Genomic DNA, 24,747 nt, shown 5'->3' on the forward strand with positions numbered 1-24,747 from the left:
TACAATATTAACGAACGATTACATACAAACTCAATTCCTTAATGGACGCACACGAACACGAACACGAACACAAACACAAACTTTCGTTTAGTATAATATAGTGTTTATGAACCGTTCATTTATTCGACGAAAGTTTAGCTGTCTGTTTACACGTAAAACGCATATTAAAAAACAAAACAAATAAAAAACACTAAACAAATCAAGTCAGTGGAACTGAAACACTAATAAAGTATATTAATTCTCAACTAACCGCCTGCTACAAGACGATGACTGCAGAGTCGGTAAACAACTACGAAGATTATTATTATAATTACGATGGATGTATACTACACGTGCTACACGCTTTAAATACATCAATAGCAATAGCAGCAGCAGCTGGTTGTCAATAATTCAGGTCTCATTATCTTAATTTCAGCACATCAATGGCGTCAATGTGGCGTTTACTCGGTATAACTTCACGTTTCATACTAATCGGTTAGTCTTCTAACATTAGGTTTTATGCATATTTTGACTCCACATATATGTAGTAATTGTTGATGATTAGTTTCTACACGATTGTGCGTTTGCGGTTTGCCGCCAGCTGTCAGTGTTGTGTGTACACATTTTAGGTTAATTGTGGCTCAGTTTGACTCTATATATGTAGTAATTGTTGATTAGTTTCAACATGACTGTGCGTTTACGGTCTGCTGTCATCCGGTATCGTTATTTGTACACGTTCTAGGTTTTATGTTGCACAATTTGACTCCACATGTAGTAATTGTTGAGGATTACTGATTAGTTTCTACACTGTTTTGCGTTTGCGGTTTGCCGCCAGCTGTCAGTGTAATGTGTGCACATTTTAGGTTAATTGTGGCAGAATTTGACTCTATATATGTAGTAATTGTTGATTAGTTTTAACACGACTGTGCGTTAGACGTTAAAAACTTCTTTTATTATGGATCTACTACCATAAATTCAATACGTAACCTCAACATTCAATGTGTATTCCTGAATAGTCTCATTTTTCATTTATTGAATCATTTCATTTGTCTGTAGCATAATTTGACTCCGCGTGTAGCAATTTGTTGACTGGTTTCTACACGATTGTGTGTTTGCCGTTATCTGTCATTGTAATTTGCACACATTCTAGGGTTACTGTAGCACAATTCGACTCCATATGTAGTAATTGTTGATCAGTTTCTACATGACTGTGCGTATGCCGCCAGCTGTCATTGTAACTTGTACACATTCTAGGTTTTCTGTGGCATAATATGACTCCATATGTAGTAATTGTTGATTAGTTTCTACATGATTATGCGTTTTCCTTCGCATGCCATCGTAATTTGTACACATTCTAGGTTTAGAGTAGCACAATTTGACTCCACATGTAGTAATTGTTGATTAGTTTGTATACAACTGTTCGTTTGCAGGAGAATGCATCTGTGAGGATGCATGTGATTTGATTTCGCCACATGGTCAAAGGATTGCTCTGGATTTGTTGAATTTACTGTTGGTTGTTGTCTTCTATTTGATTTTATTAGTTGTTTACCTAATAAAGTATAGAGTAAGTGAGAGTCGTGTGAGGAGAAGCGATTGGATTTTGGTATCGGTTGCGGCTTGTTGTTTTGTAACGTGTGGTTGCTATGCTGGTGATTGTTTATGGGAGGTGATAGGTGGAACTAGAAAGTTCAGTTGTTTGGATTGGGGGTTGGATGTTGGTAGAGTAGTTATATGGATGACTTTGACCATGTCGTTGCTAGTAGAAAGGTCAAAATTGATCAAAATATTAGTTTCTGTTTGGTGGATGTTACTGTTTGTGACTCTATCCGTGATAGAAATCGAGAATTTAGTAGAGAAACACAGAGTAGCAATCTTGGAATTCATTGAATGGGTTGTCAGTTTCTTACTTTTTTTTTGTGCCCTAAGAAATGGCAAAGAATTTGCCACTCAACAGGCACCGGAGAGCTTATTAGATCCTCTATTGGCTGATAGAACTAAGGAAGAGAACACAAACCAAGTTGAAGAGCCTTCTTTCTTCAGCAAATTGGTGTTTTCTTGGGTAAACCCTTTGATTTCCTTAGGTTATAGAAAGCCATTAGTTCTTGAAGACATTCCCTCGTTAGCACCTAAAGACCAAGCTGTTACTGCATATGAACAATTTAAAATAGCATGGGACTCGCTTCAAGGGGAGAAGACCTCAAACCATGCTAACATAGTCGGCAGGGCATTAAAAAAAGTTTATTATAAAGAAATGGTACTGATAGGACTTTATGCCTTGATTAGGACTATTTCAGTCATATTCGGTCCGTTGTTGCTCTATGCGTTTGTCAACTATTCGAATAGTGAGATAAAAGATTTTAAATATGGACTACTATTGATAGGATGTTTGATTGTAGTCAAGGTGTTTGAATCATTGTCTCAGAGACATTTTTTCTTTGACGCAAAAAGGTTAGGCATGAGGATGAGGTCAGCCTTAATGGTGGCGGTATATGATAAACAGCTCAAACTTTCTAGTTTAGGGAGAAAAAGGCACTCAACAGGAGAAGTTGTAAATTATATAGCTGTTGATGCTTACAGAATGGGTGAATTCCCTATGTGGGTTCATGTGGGCTGGACTTCTTTTCTTCAGCTATTTCTTGCCATTGGTGTTCTTTTCTCTGTTGTAGGAGTTGCTGTTCTCCCCGGGTTGGTTCCTCTTATCTTGTGTGGGATTTTAAATGTGCCGTTTGCAATTTCACTTCAGAAATGTCAGTTACAGATTATGATTGCACAAGATAAGAGACTTAGGTCCACTTCTGAAGTTCTAAATAATATGAAGATCATCAAGTTACAATCATGGGAAGAGAAGTTCAAGAGTTTAATTGATTCTTTCAGAGAGAGTGAATTCAAATGGCTAAGCGAGTCTCAGTATCAAAAGGCTTACGGGTCGATTTTGTATTGGATGTCGCCAACCATTATTTCTTCAGCTATACTCTTTGGGTGTGCATTTTTCAATAATGATTCGTTAAACGCCGCCACAATTTTCACGATTTTGGCTACTTTAAGAACAATGTCTGAGCCAGTCAAATACTTTCCACAGGCTCTCTCAATGTTAATCCAGACTAAAGTGTCATTTGATAGGATTAATTCATTTCTTGTTGAGAATGAACTAGAAAATGAAGGGGTGATTGAAAGTAGAGACCATAGAAATTCAGACATATGTGTCAGAATACAACATGGCAATTTTTGTTGGGATCTAGAATCTTCATGCCCAACACTTAGAGACATAAATATAGAGGTTGCAAGAGGACAGAAAGTCGTGATTTGTGGGCCCGTTGGGGCTGGAAAATCATCACTACTGTATGCTATACTCCGAGAAATAACTAGAAATTCAGGAACTGTGAGTCCCCAAACTACTTTTTAATTTTTATTTTTATTTGGAAACAGTATGTATATTTGTAAAGCTTATTGCTGTTGCTTGCATCCAGGTGGATGTTTTGGGATCAATTGCTTATGTTAGTCAAGCTTCCTGGATTCAAAGTGGGACAATTCGGGATAACATACTCTACGGAAAGCCAATGGACGCAATCAGATATGAAAATGCAATTAAATCGTGTGCTTTGGATAAGGATATCAATGATTTTTACCATGGTGATCTGACAGAAATTGGTCAAAGGGGACTTAATATGAGTGGTGGTCAAAAGCAGAGGATTCAGCTTGCTAGAGCAGTCTACAATGATGCTGACATATATCTTCTTGATGACCCTTTCAGTGCTGTAGATGCACATACAGCAGCAACTCTTTTCAATGTTAGATTCTCTCAATTCAACTATTTTGGTTCTGTTTTCTTTATTGTGCATTACATGTGAATTATATAACTTCCAGGATTGTGTAATGACCTGTTTAAGGGAGAAAACAGTCATTCTTGTTACTCATCAAGTAGAGTTTCTCTCAGAGGTTGACCACATTCTGGTAATAAGACGGTTATCAGACTTACAATTCGTGAGATTCTAGAATATTTTAGTTGTCTGATATTTTTTTAATTAAATAAAGGTGATGGAAGATGGTCAAATTACTCAATCAGGAATGTACAATGATCTCATAATGGCAGGCACGGCTTTTGAGCAGCTTGTGAATGCTCACAAAAATGTTATAACAGATTTGGAGTCTTCATCTTGTAACAACAAAAACGGTCACTTAAAAGATAAAAATAATTTGAACCATAGAAATGAAATCAATGAAGAGATATCAAAGAAATCTGTTCAGTTAACTGAGCAAGAAGAGAAACCGATTGGTGATGTTGGGTGGAAGCCTTTTTTGGATTATATTGTTATCTCAGAAGGTCGATTTTACTTTTTTTCAAGTCTGTTAACCCAACTTGGGTTTTCTGCTCTTCAGGCAGCAGCCAGTTATTGGCTAGCTTTTGCTGTTAACATTCCTAAATTCACCAGTGTCACCTTAATCAGTGTGTATGTATTGATTTCAATCACAAGTGCATTTTTTGTTTACTTAAGATCTATATCCACTACCCTTTTGGGATTAAATGCCTCTAAAGCCTTCTTTTCAAAGTTCACCGATTCGATTTTCAGTGCACCCATGCTATTTTTTGACTCTACGCCAGTTGGACGAATTCTAACACGAGTAAGTTCCTTAACACTATCACACCCCGAGATAACAAGATGACTTTCTAAATTACTAAATTACCCATACAGGCTTCGACAGATTTGAGCGTATTGGATTTTGACATATCCTTCTCATTTACTTTTGTGGTGACTTCGGGTATTGAACTGCTCATCATAATTACTGTTATGGCATCAGTGACATGGCAAGTCATCATTGTAGGCATCTTTGCTCTAATAGCTACTAAATATTTTCAGGTGAATTGAACGTCTTCTTTTTATATTAAAAAAAATCTTTTGCTCTACTTTTATTTTATTTTTTAAACCTATTATCGCGTGCAGGGCTTATATCAGCCATCTGCAAGGGAACTTATCAGAATCAATGGAACAACAAAAGCACCTGTGGTAAATTATGCATCTGAAACATCACTTGGTGTAGCTACAATAAGGGCGTTTAAGAAAGAGGATCTTTTTTTTGAAACTTATTTAAAGTTAGTAGATATTGATGCACGTGCTTTCATTTTCACGAACGCAACATTGGAGTGGTTAATTTTGAGAGCAGAAGCACTTCAAATCCTGACACTGTTTACTGCTGCCATTTTTCTGGTTTTACTTCCAAATGCTTATATTCCTCCAGGTATACCTGTTTCTATTTATTATATAAAGTTTGTCATAAGTTTTATATGGCAGTTAACTTAGCAAAATGATTTGATACTCGTGTAGGGTTTGTTGGGCTTTCACTTTCGTATGCACTGGCACTGACAAATGCTCATGTGTTCTTGACAAGATGGTATTGTAGTCTCTTAAATTACCTTATATCAGTAGAACGGATCAAACAATATATGCACATTCAACGAGAGCCTGCAGCAGTTGTGGAGGGCAATAGACCACCATCTTCTTGGCCTTCAAAGGGTAGAATTGAGCTCCATGATGTCAAGGTCAGATATGACATTTTCTCTTTTTGTTAATTGCGTATAGAGAGAACCAAGTTTGGCTAATTTCTGTTCGGTAACCAACTTATTTTTGTCTGGAAAAAGGGCGAACTACAAATAGTAGAAACAACTTTACAGTTTACACTTCTTCCTGATTTTAGCATCCAATACTGAAGTTATGTGCAAACTAGAAACCATAGGTTATGATCTAGTACCAATTTTGGTAGCAAACTCAATATAACTAAACTCACTTGTAAATTGCTAATATGGCCTATAAATACACCACCCAAAATTACAAATAAATGCCACGTTAGCAATTTTTGAAAATCAGCAAAAACACTGGAACATATCATTTGTTGCTACAATCAATAATACAATGTAACAATTTTGTTAATATATTATCTTGTCTGCATGTTACAGATTAGGTATCGTCCCAATGCTCCACTAGTTCTGAAAGGAATTACTTGCACCTTCAAAGAAGGGACCCACATTGGTATTGTTGGAAGGACAGGAAGTGGAAAAACAACATTAATAACTGCACTTTTCCGTTTGGTAGAACCCGCTAATGGAAAAATTCTTATAGATGGTTTGGACATTTGCTCTATAGGCCTAAAAGACCTCAGAATGAAACTAAGTGTCATCCCTCAAGAACCAACCCTTTTCAAGGGTAGCATAAGAACAAACTTGGACCCACTAGAACTTCACTCTGATGATGAAATATGGAAGGTAAGAGTAACGGTTTTATTAATATGCATTAAATTCTCTTAACATGTGACCTTAGGGGACATAAATATATACTTATGTGCGTAAAATGTGACTATAGAAATTATATTATTTCAGGAACAATCATCATTTATTAATAAAATACTCTTCAAGACTATTTTTACCCATTCGATCTTTTTTATTCTACCTGTTTGACCCATTATAGATGAAACATAACCCAAATTAATTCAGCTACTAGTAAATGAGCTGGTACACATGACGCGTACAACTCAAAGGGCTCTAAAGTTGATCTTTTTGCTTGTCAAACTCACTATACAAATCCTTATTAAGTTGACTGATTCTTGCAGACATTGGAGAAATGCCAGCTTAGCAGTATCGTTAGCAGTCTCCCAAACTGTTTAGATTCTCCCGGTGAGTCAATCGTTAGAAGATTGCAGCTAAATTCTGTTATCTGAACTATAATCATATTCATATCTGGGCAAACTGCAAAAACTCTAAACGAATTATACACTTTTCCAACTTTTAGCAATCTACGATGAATTAGGCGTACAATTTCTACCAAGTTACATTAATCACGACTCTCAGCAAACTAAGTAACATTTGACTGCCAATTTTATTTTAAAGTTATTGACGTGGCATCTTATTTGCCATTTTAGGGTATGTGTAATTATGTATACACCATGTGACATCAGATGTGACATAAAAGTATTTTAACTGAAAACTTAAGCAAGGATCATTTTGCAAAATTGGTTACTAAAAATCAAGACAATTTGTAAACTCTGTTTCTATTTCATGCAGTTTGTCGTATAATACTTCAAACTTTATAATCTAAGATCTTTGTGTTCTTTCGTGTACAATTAGTGAGCGATGGAGGGGAAGACTGGAGTATGGGTCAACGGCAACTGTTCTGTCTTGGAAGAGTGTTGCTGAGAAGAAACAAGATTCTAGTTCTTGATGAAGCAACTGCATCCATTGATTCCGACACTGATGCCACTGTACAGAGGATTATAAGGCAAGAATTTTCACACTGCACTGTCGTTACCGTGGCCCACAGAATCCCAACCGTAATAGACAGTGACATGGTCATGGTCCTATCTTCTGGTATGCTTTGCTGACTCAAATATAAAAATACATTACTCTGATAAAACTGTAATACATTTTAGTTTTTGGTAAAAACATAATTTAGAAATTGTATGGTGTTGTCATGTGTGTGTGTGTGTGTATGTAGGTGAGATGATGGAATATGACGAGCCCTCGAAGCTAATGCAAACGGATTCCTATTTCTCAAAACTTGTTACCGAGTACTGGTCCAGCTGCAGGAGTAGCTCTGCACCAAGATTGTAACTTCCTTTACTGTTTCCGGTAACTTCCTCTCAAAGTTACAATTCTATGGCAAATATCACTATATAGGAAAACAATTAAGCCCATTTTTTATATTTTACTTTTGGTTTGGTAATTAAAACTTTTTAAACAGGGTATATCCTTGTTTAAAAAAAGTTAATTACTAAAAAAAGTATAACCGTATCGCCATTTTTTAGATGTACATTGTTTTTAGTGACATTTGTCATAGTAAAAGTTTTTATTATTTTTTTGTTAAGCAGCATACTTGTAGTTCATTCTTATTTTGTATATATTTTTATATAAATACAATGTTTAATAACTCTCATTAAAGAAATATAAATCTGCATATGAAATTATGAGAGTAGCATGTAAACTAACTAAATGGGGCATGCTCGTGTGCATTCGGTTAACATTAACCGAACAAAACGTGTTGGGAATTTCGGTTAAAGGCCGTTACTTGGCGTGCAAGGTTAAGTAACGAGATTTAAGGAGTGGATATTATAGATAATTAAATGTGCTTAGATTTAATTGTTAGTATAATTATCATGTCCTAATATTTAGCAATCTGTACTCTAATTGTGATAGGTTAGATTATAAATACCCGTGCTTTGGGGTTAGAGATTGTAATTGGGTAATTGAGTTTTGTGAAGTTTCCCAATAATATAACATACGTGTTTGGGTGCTTAGCCAAATTAACGTGTCTGGGTTTTGAGTTCGTGTTCAATACCTGGTACCAATTCCATTAATTGGTATCAGAGTGGAAGAAGGACCTGTGTTGAAGCCGGAGAAAACTGTGACGTGAAGATCCCCTACGGACAATTTTATTGTCGTTCAATCCCTGCAACCGGCGTTCAATTGATTCGACGGTAGTAGCATCCAAAACCCGTGACGTGAGGGGGAAGCAGCAGTGATCGATTGGGTTCTTCTGCGGTAATCGGCGCTCTCAAACCGGTGGATTTTGGAACCGCAACCTGGGGTTTCTTTGGGGTTTCTTGATCGGAACAGCAATCATCGTATCGTAATCAACCCGCGACGTGAGGGAGTTTTCTATCGGTGAGCTGCAGAAATCGATTGTGAGTTTGCTGACCTGCAACTGAATTTGTCAAAAGGCGCCAAAAGTTATTATTACTGTTTGTTCGGTGGTGTGTGTGAAATACAAATAGAACCATATAAAAGTCAAAGGAGTTTACATCTTTGTGTGGACAGAAGGCACGAAAGCAAACAAAAAGATAACTTTAAGGTTATTAAATATTTTGTTTCTTTATAGCAAGCATACAAACTTTATTTGACCATTGAATCAAGATCACGGGAATTTTCGGTAACCTACAGTCGTAAAATCAAGATGGGTGACGCGAACCAAGCGAAAAAGGAGACGATCTCCGGGTTGTTTCAGTGTCCGCGTTTGACGAAAACAAACTACACGATTTGGAGTATGCATATGGAGGTTATTTTTGGGATTCATGGAGTTTGGGATGTGATTGACCCGGGCTCTAATGACGCGAAGCAAAATAACATCGCAAAGGCGCTTCTGTTCCAGTCGATTCCCGAGGAACAGATACTTCAAATCGGTAATTTTAAATTGGCAAAAGAGATGTGGAATGCCATAAAGTCAAGAAATATGGGCGCGGAACGTGTGAAGGATGCTAGACTTCATACGCTAATACGTGAATTTGACGGTTTGATGATGAAAGAAACCGAAACCATTGATGAGTATGCCTCGAGAATAACTGTGATCTCTTCTAGAGCAGCCACACTTGGACAACCGTATGAAGAAAGGAAGCTAGTCAAGAAATTCTTCACAAGCCTGCCGAGCCGGTTTATCCAAGTTGTAGCATCCCTCGAGCAAGTGTTAGACCTTAAAACAGTCGGTTTTGAGGATGTTGTCGGGAGGTTAAACACTTATGAGGAGCGTATCAAAGGACACGTGTTGCGTTCTGAAGAAGGTAAACTTTTGTTTAATAATTCTGAATCCTCTTCGAGTTCGAATCAGTTTTCACGCGAATCGAGTAGGGGGCGCGGGAAAGGTTCGAATCGAGGACGTGGTAGTGGACGTGGTGGTGGACGTGGGAGTCAGAACCGTGGTTCACAAGGTGGGTCCAACGAAGGGGATAAACAAAAGGGTAAAAAGGATTACTCGGAAGTTCAATGCTTTCGTTGTGATGAATTTGGTCACTTCGTTTCGAGGGGTCCGTTACGAAGGAAAGAGAGGCAAGCACATTTGGCCGAAGCAAAAGAAAAAGACCCGTCCCTCTATATGGTGCAGTGTGTTCAAGAAAAAGTGTACTTGAATGAACAGAAGGTTATACCAAAAGATTACGAGAGTGGTTCGAACGAACAAGACTTGTGGTATTTGGATAACGGTGCGAGCAACCATATGACGGGTAATTATCTTTTTTCTCTGAATTAAATAAGCGTGTTGGTGGCAAAGTTAAACTTGGAGATGGGTCTTATGTTGATATTTTGATATTTGCGGGAAATGGTCGATATTGCTAGTCGGTAAAACGGGGGAGCAACAATTATTGACTGACATTTATTATATTCTTAGTTTACAAAGTAATATTATTAGTCTTGGGCAAGCAACGGAAAGTGGTTGTGATATTCGTATGAAAGATAATTACTTGTTGATGTATGAAGATCAAGGAAAATTGTTGATGCGGGTTACTCGATCCAAGAATCGTCTTTATACGATAAAATTAAAGAAGGGGAAACCTGTGTGTTTACAAGCCCGAATTGATAACGAGAATTGTCTTTGGCACGCGAGACTAGGACACCTAAATTTCGAGTCTATGAAACAAATGGTGAAAAATAATATGGTCATTGGAATGCCAAAAGTTGATCAAGAAAATTAAATTTGAGACTCGTGCTTAGTCGGGAAGCAAACGAGGAAACCGTTTCCGAAGTCGGCGACTTTTAGAGCAACCCGAGCCTTGGAACTAATCCATGGAGATTTATGCGGGCCCATTACTCCTAGTACCATAGCCGGAAATAGGTATGTGTTGTAACATCCTAAAATTTATAATGTTGAATAAAGAAGTTACGTTTAGTGATTTCCGCGTTATTAATTAATTAATATCGAGTAAAGAACGGATCATGGATTTAGATTAATTGAGATGGGTTAAATGAGAATGGGCTTTAGGTCCATGGGCTTTAAGGGATATAAATATCCCCTAAACCAACCTAAAACCCTAAACCCTCATTTCATTTCCATCATAATCTCTACACACTCCAAAACACACACACACCACACACCGCCATATACGGCCGGCGGCCGAGGGAGAGAAACGAGCAAGATCCGAGAGAGAGTAAACGATTAGTTGTGATTAAACAAGTTAAACGAGATCCAAACGAGCACAAAAGGTATGTTCTTGACCTTTAAAGTTTATGTTTTATTGAATGTCCTTAAGCTTAAAGATCCAAGCTTTATAGTATATACGGGATATATATACGAACGACATGGTTAGGGAACGTTAGTGGGTGATGTCGAACCATAACAAGGGTATTAAAATCGCCAAAATGCTTGATAAAAACCAAACCCGTAGCTGAACTGGGCAACTTCGCCTGCGAACTGGGCAACTTCGCCTGCAAACTGATAACTTCGCCTGCAAACTGGTAACTTCGCCTTCAAAGCTTAACTTCGCCTTCAAAGCTTAACTTCGCCTAAAGCTAAGTTCGCCTAAGGTTTAACTTCGCCTAAAGCTAAGTTCGCCTAAGGTTTAACTTCGCCTAAAGCTAAGTTCGCCTAAGGTTTAACTTCGCCTAAAGTCAAGTTCAATTAGAAAATAAATTAAAAACCTAATGGAAAATGTGTTAAGACAGTTAATGTAAATAAAAATTTTCCAAGCTGACCTGGCAGCTCGACCCCAGCCAGGGGCTCTGCCCCTTGGACCCTGCTAAGGGCTGCCGCCCCTAGACCCCGCTGCCAGGGGCGCTGCCCCTGGACCCCCGTTCGTTGTGGGTTGTATAAAGATAGAAATACAACATGAGTAGTAGTAGTTAATTGATACATGTAAATATTATACAGTTAGCCGTGCACAGCTCAAGAAGGGAATAACGATTAACGGAGAGCGTAACAGGATTCCGGTGAGTTTCTAGCCCCATTTATGTGTTATGTTTTCGGGGCTGTGTGCATACTCGATGTGTTGTTAATACATTTATCCTAAGTGATAAGTGTATGCCATATGTGATATATGTGATGGATATGAATGATTGCTTGTCGGTACGCGAACGATCTTCGGATATTGCGCGTACTGTCAGGTCAAAAATAAAGGTACGAATATTATATATCGAAGATGTATGAACATTACAAATGAATACTTGTCGGGGCGTGAACGATCTTTGGATATTGCACGTATCGACAAGAGGTATGGTTGTTAAATGAATGATGTAAAGAACGCCTAGAGTGTTCTTATGCTATAATGTAATTATTGTATATGTGAAGTATGTGTATACAGGTACACGAATGGTATGTGAGTTCTACGTTCGACATAGTAAGTTAGGATGGCAAATCCCTCTAGCTTTTGTCGGACATAGACTCGGCTGGTGATGGCGTAGTTAAGGACTGCGGGCCTTATACGTAATGTAGATGATAGATGTAAACGTAAATAGGGACGGTGGGCCTTATACGTGTTACAGATAATAGACGACAACGTAGTTAAGGACTGCGGGCCTTATACGTAAAGTAGATGATAGATGTAAACGTAGATAGGGACGGTGGGCCTTATACGTGTTACAGATAATAGAAGACAACGTAGTTAAGGACTGCGGACCTTATACGTATTATAGATAGGCATCAGCATAGGAAAGGACTGTGGACCTTATACGTGTTGTATTTGTATTGTGGTAGTATAGGGGAGGACTGCGGACCTCGTACGTGCTATGGTTTAGGTTGCAACATAGGGAAGGACTGTGGACCTTGTACGTGTTGTGGATGTAGGATGGTATAGGGAAGGACTGCGGACCTTGCACGTACCATAAATGGTGAACATAGGTAAGGACTGCGGACCTTTTACGTGTTCACGACCTTGAGTACAGGTATAGACGGCGGAATATGAACGTACTCTCGGTAGACTGAGGTTAGTGATTGTAGATATGTATGTATGTATGGTAGTAAGTATGTATGTAAACAGAAGGGTAACTAGTTAGGTATGGATATGTATCTTCGGATATGTATGTATGTGTATGTATTGTATGGCGTTCGATTAACTAGAACTCACTCAGCGTAGCTGACTTTTAGTATGCACGCAGGTGAGTAGAATGAGACAACTAGCTTGAGCGGGCACATGGTAGGCGAATAGGAGACTGGCATTTGAAGACTCAAGATGTTTTAATGTAATTGACGTTTATTTTGAAAGACAAGAATGTTTAAATAAGGCAAGTTTTGGATTGTTGTAACGTTTCATGAAAGTTTTTATATTCCGCGAAAGTTTTAATGAACTCTGATTTGTAAGAACTGTGTTTATGAGTAAATCCGACGCTAAAGTAAGGCTACCGGGTTCGGGGCCTTACATGTGTTCGTCTTGATAGATGATTTTTCACGTTTCATGTGGACTTTTTTGTTGAAGGAAATAAGTGAAACGTTTGATACCTTCAAGCGATTTAAAGTCACGGTGGAAGCGGAAAATAGTGAGAAAATTAAGACGTTTCGAACCGATCGAGGGGGAGAATTTACTTGTCGTGAATTCAATCGGTTCTCTAAACACGAGGGGTTTATTCGGCATTTAACCGCTCCATATGCATCACAACAAAACGGTGTTGTGGTGAGGCGGAACCGCACAATATTGGATACAACTCGGAGCATATTAAAAGCGAGATTGGATCCGAGTATAAAAGTTTCTAGATTTGAAGACGAAGAAGATTTTGATGCTACGAGATATCGAAAGATTGTCGGGTGTCTCCGGTACCTATTACAAACTCGTCCCGACTTGGCGTATTCGGTCGGAGTCGTAAGTCAGTACATGTAAAGCCCGAAGCAATCTCATGCAACTCTTATAAAGCAAATTCTTCGTTATATTCAAGGTACTCTTAGTTTTGGTATTTCTTACACTCGTGGGAAAAACGTGTTACTTGGTTATAGTGATAGTAGCCATAACATTGACCAAGACGATGGCAGAAGCACTACGGGGCACGTGTTTTATCTTGGGTCTTCACCAATTACTTGGTGTTCTCAGTAACAGTGTACGGTTGCACTCTCATCGTGTGAAGCAGAGTACATGGCGGCAAGCGCAGCCGCGTGTCAGGCGGTTTGGCTAAGAGACTTGATAAGTGAGTTATTCGACAAGGAAATTCAAGCAGTGGTGTTACGTATCGATAATACATCAGCAATAGCACTTGTGAAGAATCCGGTTTTCCATGGAAGGACCAAACACATCAAATCTCGGTTTCACTACATTCGAGAATGTGTTGATCGTGAAGAAGTAAGTGTCGAGCATGTTAATGGTGTTAAACAATGTGCCAATATCTTGACGAAGGCTCTTGGGAGAATCAAATTCAAGGAGATGCGGGAATTACTTGGAGTTGAAGACTTGTCGGTTTCGAGTTCGAAATTCCGGGGGTGATTGTTGGGAATTTCGGTTAAAGGCCGTTACTTGGCATGCAAGGTTAAGTAACGAGATTTAAGGAGTGGATAATTATAGATAATTAAATGTGCTTAGATTTAATTTTTAGTATAATTATCATGTCCTAATATTTAGCAATCTTAGTTGTACTCTAATTGTGATAGGTTAGATTATAAATACCCGTGCTTTGGGGTTAGAGATTGTAATTGGGTAATTGAGTTTTGTGAAGTTTCTCAATAATATAACATACGTGTTTGGGTGCTTAGCCAAATTAACGTGTCTGGGTTTTGAGTTCGTGTTCAATACTTTGTACCAATTCCATTAAAACGGACATGAATAAGTAAACGGGTATATTTTTTGGTTCATTTTCGTTTGTTATGGAATTGAACATTGTTTGTATTCCTTCATTAAGCTTTGATATTAAAAAAGGCAACATGATAGATGGGTTGCTATGTTTAATTTGGAATGGACTCGTGGGGCAATACAAGAAATGGGCTTATTATTATGGGCCGATACAGTGAAAATTCGTAATAGTAGTACAACGAATCTCACTCAATGCTGAGTGAGATTCGTTGTAATGTTACGAATCTTAAATGTCGTTTTTTGTGTGAAACCTGGAATACTGAGTAAGACTCTTTGAATTATTGTCAATTTATATTGTCATTTATTTTTGTTTTGGTTTGTTTTATTTTGTTCGGTTCTAAACATGTAATGATGACTCTTTGAATTATTGATTTAGCAAGATTTGCTTTTGTTTTGTTGGGACAAAAGTCCGACTTATGAGCCTCATACTTAAGGCATCACTTTAAAAGTCGGTCTTGAGTACTTCGGCTTTCCTTTTTGCTTAACCGACACAATTAGCAAAATTCAAGGCATACGAACTTGATGTTAAAAAACACACTAGAAGTTCAAAAAGTTTCTCGAAAAGCACAATTTTTCCAAGGAAAAAAATGTGACTTAGAGTTATATCAGTAATTCAGTTTGATTATACCACTTTGAAATTTTACTTTAATATGTAAATATTGTTCACCAAAAAATAATTAAATACAAAATAAAAATCACTATGCATTGACTATTGAAGACTATTTATAATAATATAAAACTTGTGTGGGCCATGCTTGAACTAAACAAAAGACAAAAAAAATATAATATACAAAAAACAAAATACACAAGTAGATTCAAGATTTTCATGTATTTATTTTAAAGAAAATTGGATTTTAACAATCCCATGGTTACGCAGCCGATAATAATCTCAACTTTAAAAATAGCCGTCACTGATCCCAACTTTCATGCTATTTGTTTTCATTAGACCACCGTTAAAAAAATTAACAACGTTAGATTTTTTCCAAGTTTTAAATTGATGTTTTAGGGCTTTTGATCGGAATGAGAATACAGATTGATTTATGTAAACCTTAACTCGAAACATCGCTTCAAACAGCTTGTTTTTGTTAATTAATAGTTTAAACACCGGAACTGAAGCATCCTTTAGTCGTTTGGACCACTGTTTGGAGGTAAGGTTTACATCAATCGACTCGTATACTCATTCCGATCAAAAGCCCTAAAATATCAGCTTATAATTTGAAAAAAAAACTTAACGCCGTTAAGGTTTTTTTAACGAAGGTTCAATGAAAACAAATAGTGTGACAGTTGGGACCAGTGACAGCTATATTCAAAGTTGTGATTATTATCGGCCAACTGCGTAAAGTTGGGATTATTAAAATCCAATTTTCCTTATTTTAATTGCATCCAACATTTTGGGATAGAAATACAATAGTTAATTAGTTATCGATATCATAGTACATAGACTGGTTTAGGCAAAACTTCGTGGGCAATTGTCTCAAACTTGCAATCAAATAATTGATTTGTGTTATCAACATTTTCATCTATCGAAATAATTGATGTAATAAGTTGAATGAGAACTCTCGAGGTCTTCCCCATCAATCCATTCATGAACGTTGGCTTGAAGAAGGTGGCGGTTTTTGCATATCAACTCCCAGACGGGAAAATCTTTTCTCGGCATCATGTAGTCTTCTTTTGTTAGCTTTAAGCTCGGGAAAAAATCGCTTGCTCCATCTCCCAAATATTTCTTTTGTTAGCTTTAAGCTCGGGAAAACATCGCTTGCTCCATCTCCCAAATATATGATCCTTTTCTTTTCCAAAGTTGCTTGAATTCTTTCTATTATTTTACATTGTTAAAAGAATTTTAATAGTTGGAATTAATAAAAACAATAGGTCAATAAAAAAAATAATAAAATAATAGGACATTAGTTATACGAAACCGGTTTCTTTAACAGACCGAAACCGGTTTGGTTTTGCATATTCGATTTAGAAACCGTTTTAAGTATAGAACTAGCCAACCTAACCCAGACCAGTTCAGTTTACAACTAAGCCAATTAAACTGGTTTTAACCGGTTTTATAACATGTTTTTATTGAAATATAGCTAAACCGCTATACGAACCGGCGATTTGGTTTGGTTTCCAGTGAACCGGTTTTTTTATACACCTCTACGTCCAATTACTAAGCCAATTTATTAAAAAATAATTGTGTCAATTTACCTAAATTAAATATATTAAAAAAAACTAAATACCAATAAGTTTTAGCTTAACTAACATCAGAAGAAAAGTGAATATTTAGATCAGAGACTACAAGGTCTCAAGTTCGAATCCAAACCTAACAGGGTTTTACCGTACCGGGGGCTTAAATGATGGTTTTTCTTATAACAGAAGATGATAAGGTTGAACTACCCAGTAACCCAGACGTATTTAAAATAGTTAAAAAATCGATTAACAGTGATAAAATAAGACCAAAGACCGTCACATTTTAAACAATCGCATATATAAAATAATGAAGAAGTAAAGACAGCGGGCCAATGGCAATTAATATTCTCAACCAACTCCAATAAGTGTCGTTCAAATAACTGTCCCCAATACAGTGACTACTAATATCAACTCTGCTGTAAGCTTGCAACAGTCGATGGTTCATCAATGGCGTCAATGTGGAGTTTACTCGGTAACATTTCACGTTTCATGCTAATCTTTTGTATTCTACTGTTATGTTTTATGTATTCTGCGCGTTCTGGTATTGTCATTTGCACTCATTCTAGGGTTTATGTGTTTCAATTTGACTCTCTATATGTAGTAATTGTTGATTAGTTTGTATATAATATATCTGTACGTTTTCAGCCAGCTGTCATTGTAATTTGTACTCATTTTAGGTTTTGTGTAGCATAATTTGACTTCATACGTAGTAATTGTTGATTAGTTTCTACACGACTGTGCGTTTGCCGCCATTTGTCATTGTAATTTGTTCACATTTTAGGTTTTATGTGGCATGATTTGACTTCATACGTAGTAATTGTTGATTAGTTTCTACTCGACTGTTCGTTTGCTGCCATTTGTTATCGTGATTTGTTCACATTATAGGTTTTATGTGGCACAATTTGACTTCATGTGTAGTAATTGTTGATTAGTTTTTACATTACTGTGCGTTTGCCACCATTTGTCATCATAATTTGTACTCATTGTTGGTTTTATGTAGCACAGTTTGACTATATATGTACTAAATGTTGATTAGTGATTTGTTTCTACATGACCGTGTGTTTTGCTTCCGTCTGTCATCTTTATTTGTAATCATTATAAAATTTCCATGGCTTAATTGACTCCACATGTAGTAATTGTTGATTAGTTTGTATATATTTGTGTGTTTGCAGGAGAATGCGTCTGTGAGGATGCTTGTGATTTGATTTCGCCACGCGGTCAACGAATTGTTGTGGATTTATTGAGTTTAGTGTTTGTTGTTGCCTTCTATTTGATTTTGTTAGCTGTGTACTTGATAAAATGTAGAGTAGGTGAGAGTCGCGTGAGGAGGCGTGATTGGAGTTCGGTATTGGTTGCGGTTTGTTGTTTTGTAATGTGTGGTGGTTATGTTGGTGATTGTTTATGGGAGGTGATAGTTGGAAGTAGAAAGTTCAGTTGTTTGGATTGGGGATTGGATGTTGGTAGAATGGTTATATGGATGACTTTGACCGTTTCGTTTCTAGTAGAAAGGTCAAAGTTGATCAAAATATTAGTTTCTGTTTGGTGGATGTTACTGTTTGTGACTCTATCCGTGATAGAAATCGAGAATTTAGTAGAGAAACACAGAATAGCAATCTTGGAATTCATTGAATGGGTTGTCAGTTTCTTACTTTTCTTTTGTGCCCTAAGAAATGGCAAAGAATTTGTCACTCAACAGGCACCGGAGAGCTTATTAGATCCTCTATTGGCTGATAGAACTGAGGAAGAGAACACAAACAAAGTAGAAGAGCCTTCTTTCTTCAGCAAATTGGTGTTTTCTTGGGTAAACCCTTTGATTTCCTTAGGTTATAGAAAGCCATTAGTTCTTGAAGACATTCCCACGTTAGCACCTAATGACCAGGCTCTTGCTGCATATGAACAGTTTAAAATAGCATGGGACTCGCTTCAACGGGAGAAGACCTCAAACCATGTTAACCTGGTCAGCAGAGTGTTAAAAAAGATTTATTTTAAAGAAATGATACTGATAGGACTTTATGCCTTGATTAGGACCATAGCAGTCATATTCGGTCCGTTGTTGCTCTATGCGCTTGTCAACTATTCGAATAGTGAGATAAAAGATTTTAAATATGGACTGCTATTGATAGGATGCTTGATTGTAGTCAAGGTGTTTGAATCATTGTCTCAGAGACATTTTTTCTTTGACGCAAAAAGATTGGGCATGAGGATGAGGTCAGCTTTAATGGTAGCGGTATATGATAAACAGCTCAGACTTTCTAGTTTAGGGAGAAAAAGGCATTCAACTGGAGAAGTTGTGAACTATATAGCTGTTGATGCTTACAGAATGGGTGAATTCCCTATGTGGGTTCATGTGGGCTGGACTTCTTTTCTTCAGCTATTTCTTGCTATTGGTGTTCTTTTCTCTGTTGTAGGAGTTGCTGTTCTCCCTGGGTTGGTTCCTCTTATCTTGTGTGGGATTTTAAATGTGCCGTTTGCAATTTCACTTCAGAAATGTCAGTTACAGTTTATGATTGCACAAGATAAGAGACTTAGGTCCACTTCTGAAATCCTAAACAATATGAAGATCATCAAGTTACAATCATGGGAAGAGAAGTTCAAGAGTTTAATTGATTCTTGCAGAGAAAGTGAATTCAAATGGCTAAGCGAGTCTCAGTATCAAAAGGCTTACGGGTCGATTTTGTATTGGATGTCACCAACCATCATTTCTTCAGCTATACTCTTTGGGTGTGCATTTTTTAATAATGATTCGTTAAACGCCGCCACAATTTTCACGATTTTGGCAACTTTAAGAACGATGTCTGAGCCAGTCAAATACTTTCCACAGGCTCTCTCAATCTTAATCCAGACTAAAGTGTCATTTGATAGGATTAATTCATTTCTGGTTGAGAATGAACTAGAAAATGAAGGGGTGATTGAAAGTCGAGAACATAGAAATTCAGACATATGTGTCAGAATACAACATGGCAATTTTAGTTGGGATCTAGAATCTTCATGTTCAACACTTAGAGACATAAATATAGAGGTTGCTAGAGGACAGAAAGTCGTGATTTGTGGGCCTGTTGGGGCTGGAAAGTCATCACTACTGTATGCTATACTCCGAGAAATAACTAGAAATTCAGGAACTGTGAGTCCCCAAACTACTTTATTATTTTTATTTAGAAACAATATGTATATTTGTAAAGCTTATTGCTGTTGCTTGCATCCAGGTGGATGTTTTTGGATCGATTGCTTATGTTAGTCAAGCTTCCTGGATTCAAAGTGGGACAATTCGGGATAACATACTCTATGGAAAGCCAATAGACGCAATCAGATATGAAAATGCAATTAAATCTTGTGCTTTGGATAAGGATATCAATGATTTTTACCATGGTGATCTGACAGAAATTGGTCAAAGGGGACTTAATATGAGTGGTGGTCAAAAGCAGAGGATTCAGCTTGCTAGAGCAGTCTACAATGATGCTGACATATATCTTCTTGATGACCCTTTCAGTGCTGTAGATGCACATACAGCAGCAACTCTTTTTAATGTTAGATTCTCTCAATTCAACTATTTTGGTTCTGTCTTCTTTATTGTGAATTACATGTGACCTATTTAACTTCCAGGATTGTGTTATGACCTGTTTAAGGGAGAAAACAGTCATTCCTGTTACTCATCAAGTAGAGTTTCTCTCAGAGGTTGACCACATTCTGGTAATAAGACGATTATCAGACTTACAATTCATGAGATTCTAGAATATTTTAGTTGTTTGATATTTTTTAATTGAATAAAGGTGATGGAAGATGGTCAAATTACTCAATCAGGAATGTACAAGGATCTCATAATGGCAGGCACGGCTTTTGCGCAGCTTGTGAATGCTCACAAAAATGTTATAACAGATTTGGAGTCTTCATCTTGTAACAAAAACGGTCACTTAAAAGATAAAAATAATTTGAACCATAGAAATGAAATTAATGAAGAGATATCAAAGAAATCTGTTCAGTTAACGGAGCAAGAAGAGAAACCAATTGGTGATGTTGGGTGGAAGCCCTTTTTGGATTATATTGTTATCTCAGAAAGTCGATTTTACTTCTTTACAAGTCTGTTAACCCAACTCGGGTTTTCTGCTCTTCAGGCAGCAGCCAGTTATTGGCTAGCTTTTGCTGTTAAAATTCCTAAATTCACCAGTGTCACTTTAATCGTTGTGTATGCATTGATTTCGATCACAAGTTCATTTTTTGTTTTTTTAAGATCATTTTCAACTACCCTTATGGGATTAAACGCCTCTAAAGCCTTCTATTCAAAGTTCACCGATTCGATTTTCAGTGCACCCATGCTATTTTTTGACTCTACGCCAGTTGGACGAATTCTAACACGAGTAAGCTCTTCAACACTTATTAAATCCCCAATTAACAAGATGATCATATATAAAATTACTAAATTATCCATGCAGGCTTCCACAGATTTGAGTGTATTGGATTTTGATATACCCTTCTCATATACTTTTGTGGTATCTGTGGGTATTGAATTGCTCACCATAATTACTGTTATGGCATCAGTAACGTGGCAAGTCCTCATTGTAGGCATCTTTGCTCTAGTAGCTACGAAATATTTCCAGGTGAATTTAGCTTCTTGTTTTAAACCTTTGCTATACACCAAAAGGAAAGTGAAATCTATTTTGTTATTTAAACCTATAATCGCGTGCAGGGGTTATATCAGCCATCTGCAAGGGAACTTATCAGAATCAATGGAACAACAAAAGCACCTGTGGTAAATTATGCATCTGAAACATCACTTGGTGTAGCTACAATAAGGGCGTTTAAGAAAGAGGATCTTTTTTTTAAAACTTATTTAAAGTTAGTAGATATTGATGCGCGTGCTTTCATTTACACGAACGCAGCATTGGAGTGGTTGGTTTTAAGAGCAGAAGCACTTCAAAACCTGACACTGTTTACTGCTGCTATTATTCTGGTTTTGCTTCCAAATGCTTATATTCCTCCAGGTATACATGTTTCTATTTATTATATAAAGTTTGTCATAAGTTTCATATGTCAGTTAACTTATCAAAATGATTTGATACTCGTGTAGGGTTAGTTGGGCTTTCACTTTCATATGCACTGGCGCTGACAAATTGTCATGTGTTCTTGACAAGATGGTATTGTAGTCTCTTAAATTACGTTATATCTGTAGAACGGATCAAACAATATATGCACATTCCACGAGAGCCTGCAGCAGTTGTGGAGGGCAATAAACCACCATCTTCTTGGCCTTCAAAGGGTAGAATTGAGCTCCATGATGTCAAAGTAAGTTAACATTTCCTCTCAGTTTTAGGAGTTGGCTACCATAAATCATAATTTTGAAACTTTGAAAGTTGTTTACAATCCACAAACTTGTGAATATATAATCTTGGCTGCATGTTTCAGATTAGGTACCGTCCCAATGCTCCACTAGTTCTGAAAGGAATTACTTGCACATTCAAAGAAGGGACCCGCGTTGGCATTGTTGGAAGGACAGGAAGTGGAAAAACAACATTAATAACTGCACTTTTCCGTTTGGTGGAACCCGATGGTGGGAAAATTCTTATAGATGGTTTGGACATTTGCTCTATAGGCCTAAAAGACCTCAGAATGAAACTAAGTGTCATCCCTCAAGAACCAACCCTTTTCAAGGGTAGCATAAGAACAAATTTGGACCCACTAGAACTTCACTCTGATGATGAAATATGGAAGGTAAGAGTAACAGTTTCATTAATATGCATTAAATGCTCTTAACATGTAACTTTTGGGGACACAAATAAATACTTATGTGCGTAAATTGTGACTATAAAAATTATATCATTTTAGGAACAATCATCATTTTCTAAAAAAATGAGTTGAGAAATTTCTATTCGCGTATACTAATATACTCTTCAAGACTATATTTACCTATTCGACCTTATTTTTTAACCTGTTTGACCCATTAAAAGATGAAACATAACCCAAATTAATTCAGTTACTAGTAAATGAGCCGGTACACATGACGCGTACAACTCAAAAGGGCTCTAAAGTTGAACTCTTTGCTTGTCAAACTTACTATACAAATTCTTATTAAGTTGACTGGTTTTTGCAGACATTGGAGAAATGCCAGCTTAGCAGCATCGTTAGCAGTCTCCCAAACTGTTTAGATTCTCCCGGTGAGTCAATCGTTAGAAGATTGTAGTTAAATTCTGTTATCCGAACTATAATCATATTCATATCTGGACAAACTGAAAAAAAACCGAAACAAGTTATACACTTTTCCTACTTTTAGCAATCTACTTTATATTAGGCGTAAAATAGAAACCAAGTTACATTAATTACAACTTTCAGCAAACTAAGTAACATTTGACTGCCAATTTTATTTTGAAGTAATTGATGTGGCATCTTATTTGTCGTTTTAGGGTATGTGTATACACCATGTGAAATCAGATGTGACATAAAAGTATTTTAACTGAAAACTGAAGCAAGGATCATTTTTTCTTGTAAATAGAATTAACCAATTAAACTTTTTAACATGACCATTTTTTCCACATCTGATGTGGCAGCAACCAGTGCCACATCAGCAACTTTTCACATAAATCAGTTAAAACAGGAAAATTTGTAAACTCTGTTTCTATTTCATGCAGTTTGTCGTATAATACTTCAAAGTTTATAATCTAAGATCTTTGTGTTCTTTCGTGTACAATTAGTGAGCGATGGAGGGGAAGACTGGAGTATGGGTCAACGGCAACTGCTCTGTCTTGGAAGAGTGTTACTGAGAAGAAACAAGATTCTAGTTCTTGATGAAGCAACTGCATCCATTGATTCCGACACTGATGCCACTGTACAGAGGATTATAAGGCAAGAATTTTCAAGCTGCACTGTCGTTACCGTGGCCCACAGAATCCCAACCGTAATAGACAGTGACATGGTCATGGTCCTATCTTCTGGTATGCTTTGCTGACTCAAATATAAATAAAACTATAATACAATCTATTTTTTGGTAAAATCATAATTTAGAAACTTTATGGTGTTGTCATGTGTGTGTGTGTGTGTGTGTGTAGGTGAGATGATGGAATATGACGAGCCCTCGAAGCTCATGCAATCGGATTCGTATTTCTCAAAGCTTGTTACCGAGTACTGGTCCAGCTGCAGGAGTAGCTCTGCACCAAGTTTCTAAGTTCTTTTACTGTTGCCGGTAATTTCTTCTCCATGTTTAAGCCCATTTTTTACATTGTACTTTTGGTTTGGTAATTAGAGCTTTTTAAACAGGGTATAATCCTCGTTTAAAAAAAGTTAATTACTAAACGGATGAAAGTCCTATGTATATTATTTTTAGTGACATTTGTTGTAAAAATATTTATTATTTTTTGGTAAGCGCCATATTTGTAATTTTAAGCTTTCATTAGTTCGTAATAAACTCCACTCGTCAGCACGTTGTTCATTCTTAATGTGCATATATTTTATTTTATATTAAAACCTAATGTTCAATAACTCTCATTAGTTAAATAAATATAAAATTATAAATAACGCATATGAGAGTAGCATGTAATCGAATCAAAAATGGGGCTTGTTCGTGCACATGCGGTTAGTATTAACCGAACAAAACAAATACATAAACGGACAATGTGGCGGTCTTTGGTACTTTGGCTTTCCTCTTTCTTGTATAACCGGCGCAACTAGCAAAACTTCAGAGGCCTACGAACTCGAAGTTAGAAAACACACTAGAGGTTTAGTATGGCTATTACACTTTTAAATTTTACTTTAGTATGTAATATTGTTCACCGATTAATAATATATATATATTTTTTTTCAAATAAAACTTCTTTCATTATATAGAAACATAGATATTACATCAACATAGCAGGTAAGCGGGCAACAAGCTGCGTCGCCACCCCTTTCTGAATTGCAAACCCTAACCTGCTAAAGACATACCCCTGCCCCTTTGGAGTCGACACATTGCTATGCACAACCCGTTGGACCCTGGTTAGGAAACGGATAGCTTCCGGTGCCAAGGAGCCAAAGGTACCAAAAGCCAGAGGGACAAAAACATATTGGTTCTCTTCGCTGGCTTTAGCATGTTTCTCCACCTTCTTCGTTTCAGCCCTTTTC

General features: G+C 36.9%; 2 protein-coding genes across 2 annotated transcripts; both read left to right on the forward strand.

Annotated features, from left to right (window-relative positions):
- The first annotated feature begins 410 nt into the window (after window positions 1-410).
- Window positions 411-7,649, forward strand: LOC143633748 (ABC transporter C family member 8-like). The gene is made up of 12 exons (XM_077101995.1): window positions 411-447; window positions 1,410-3,358; window positions 3,447-3,767; window positions 3,844-3,930; window positions 4,012-4,599; window positions 4,671-4,835; window positions 4,920-5,214; window positions 5,301-5,515; window positions 5,930-6,235; window positions 6,580-6,643; window positions 7,094-7,333; window positions 7,461-7,649. Exons 1-12 carry the CDS (start codon window positions 423-425, stop codon window positions 7,574-7,576), a joined length of 4,371 nt encoding a protein of 1,456 aa, XP_076958110.1. The 5' UTR covers window positions 411-422; the 3' UTR covers window positions 7,577-7,649.
- A 1,266-nt stretch (window positions 7,650-8,915) lies between these two features.
- Window positions 8,916-24,390, forward strand: LOC143633722 (ABC transporter C family member 8-like). The gene is made up of 12 exons (XM_077101970.1): window positions 8,916-9,954; window positions 17,838-19,786; window positions 19,869-20,189; window positions 20,266-20,352; window positions 20,433-21,017; window positions 21,093-21,257; window positions 21,347-21,641; window positions 21,728-21,942; window positions 22,063-22,368; window positions 22,748-22,811; window positions 23,346-23,585; window positions 23,700-24,390. Exons 1-12 carry the CDS (start codon window positions 8,916-8,918, stop codon window positions 23,813-23,815), a joined length of 5,382 nt encoding a protein of 1,793 aa, XP_076958085.1. The 3' UTR covers window positions 23,816-24,390.
- The last annotated feature ends 357 nt before the right edge of the window (window positions 24,391-24,747 follow it).

Source organism: Bidens hawaiensis, unplaced genomic scaffold (assembly GCF_021521415.1).
Source record: "Bidens hawaiensis isolate Kalapana, Puna unplaced genomic scaffold, B.hawaiensis_p1.1 tig00006888_1, whole genome shotgun sequence".
In the NCBI taxonomy this organism is placed as follows: domain Eukaryota; kingdom Viridiplantae; phylum Streptophyta; class Magnoliopsida; order Asterales; family Asteraceae; genus Bidens; species Bidens hawaiensis.

Coding starts and splice junctions, on each gene's coding strand:
- LOC143633722 (XM_077101970.1), top strand. CDS start 8,916: ATGGGTGACGCGAACCAAGCGAAAAAGGAGACGATCTCCGGGTTGTTT. Junction 21,018..21,092: donor TTGGACGAATTCTAACACGA/GTAAGCTCTTCA, acceptor TTATCCATGCAG/GCTTCCACAGATTTGAGTGT. Junction 22,812..23,345: donor AAACTGTTTAGATTCTCCCG/GTGAGTCAATCG, acceptor GTGTACAATTAG/TGAGCGATGGAGGGGAAGAC.
- LOC143633748 (XM_077101995.1), top strand. CDS start 423: ATGGCGTCAATGTGGCGTTTACTCG. Junction 4,836..4,919: donor TAGCTACTAAATATTTTCAG/GTGAATTGAACG, acceptor TATCGCGTGCAG/GGCTTATATCAGCCATCTGC. Junction 6,644..7,093: donor AAACTGTTTAGATTCTCCCG/GTGAGTCAATCG, acceptor GTGTACAATTAG/TGAGCGATGGAGGGGAAGAC.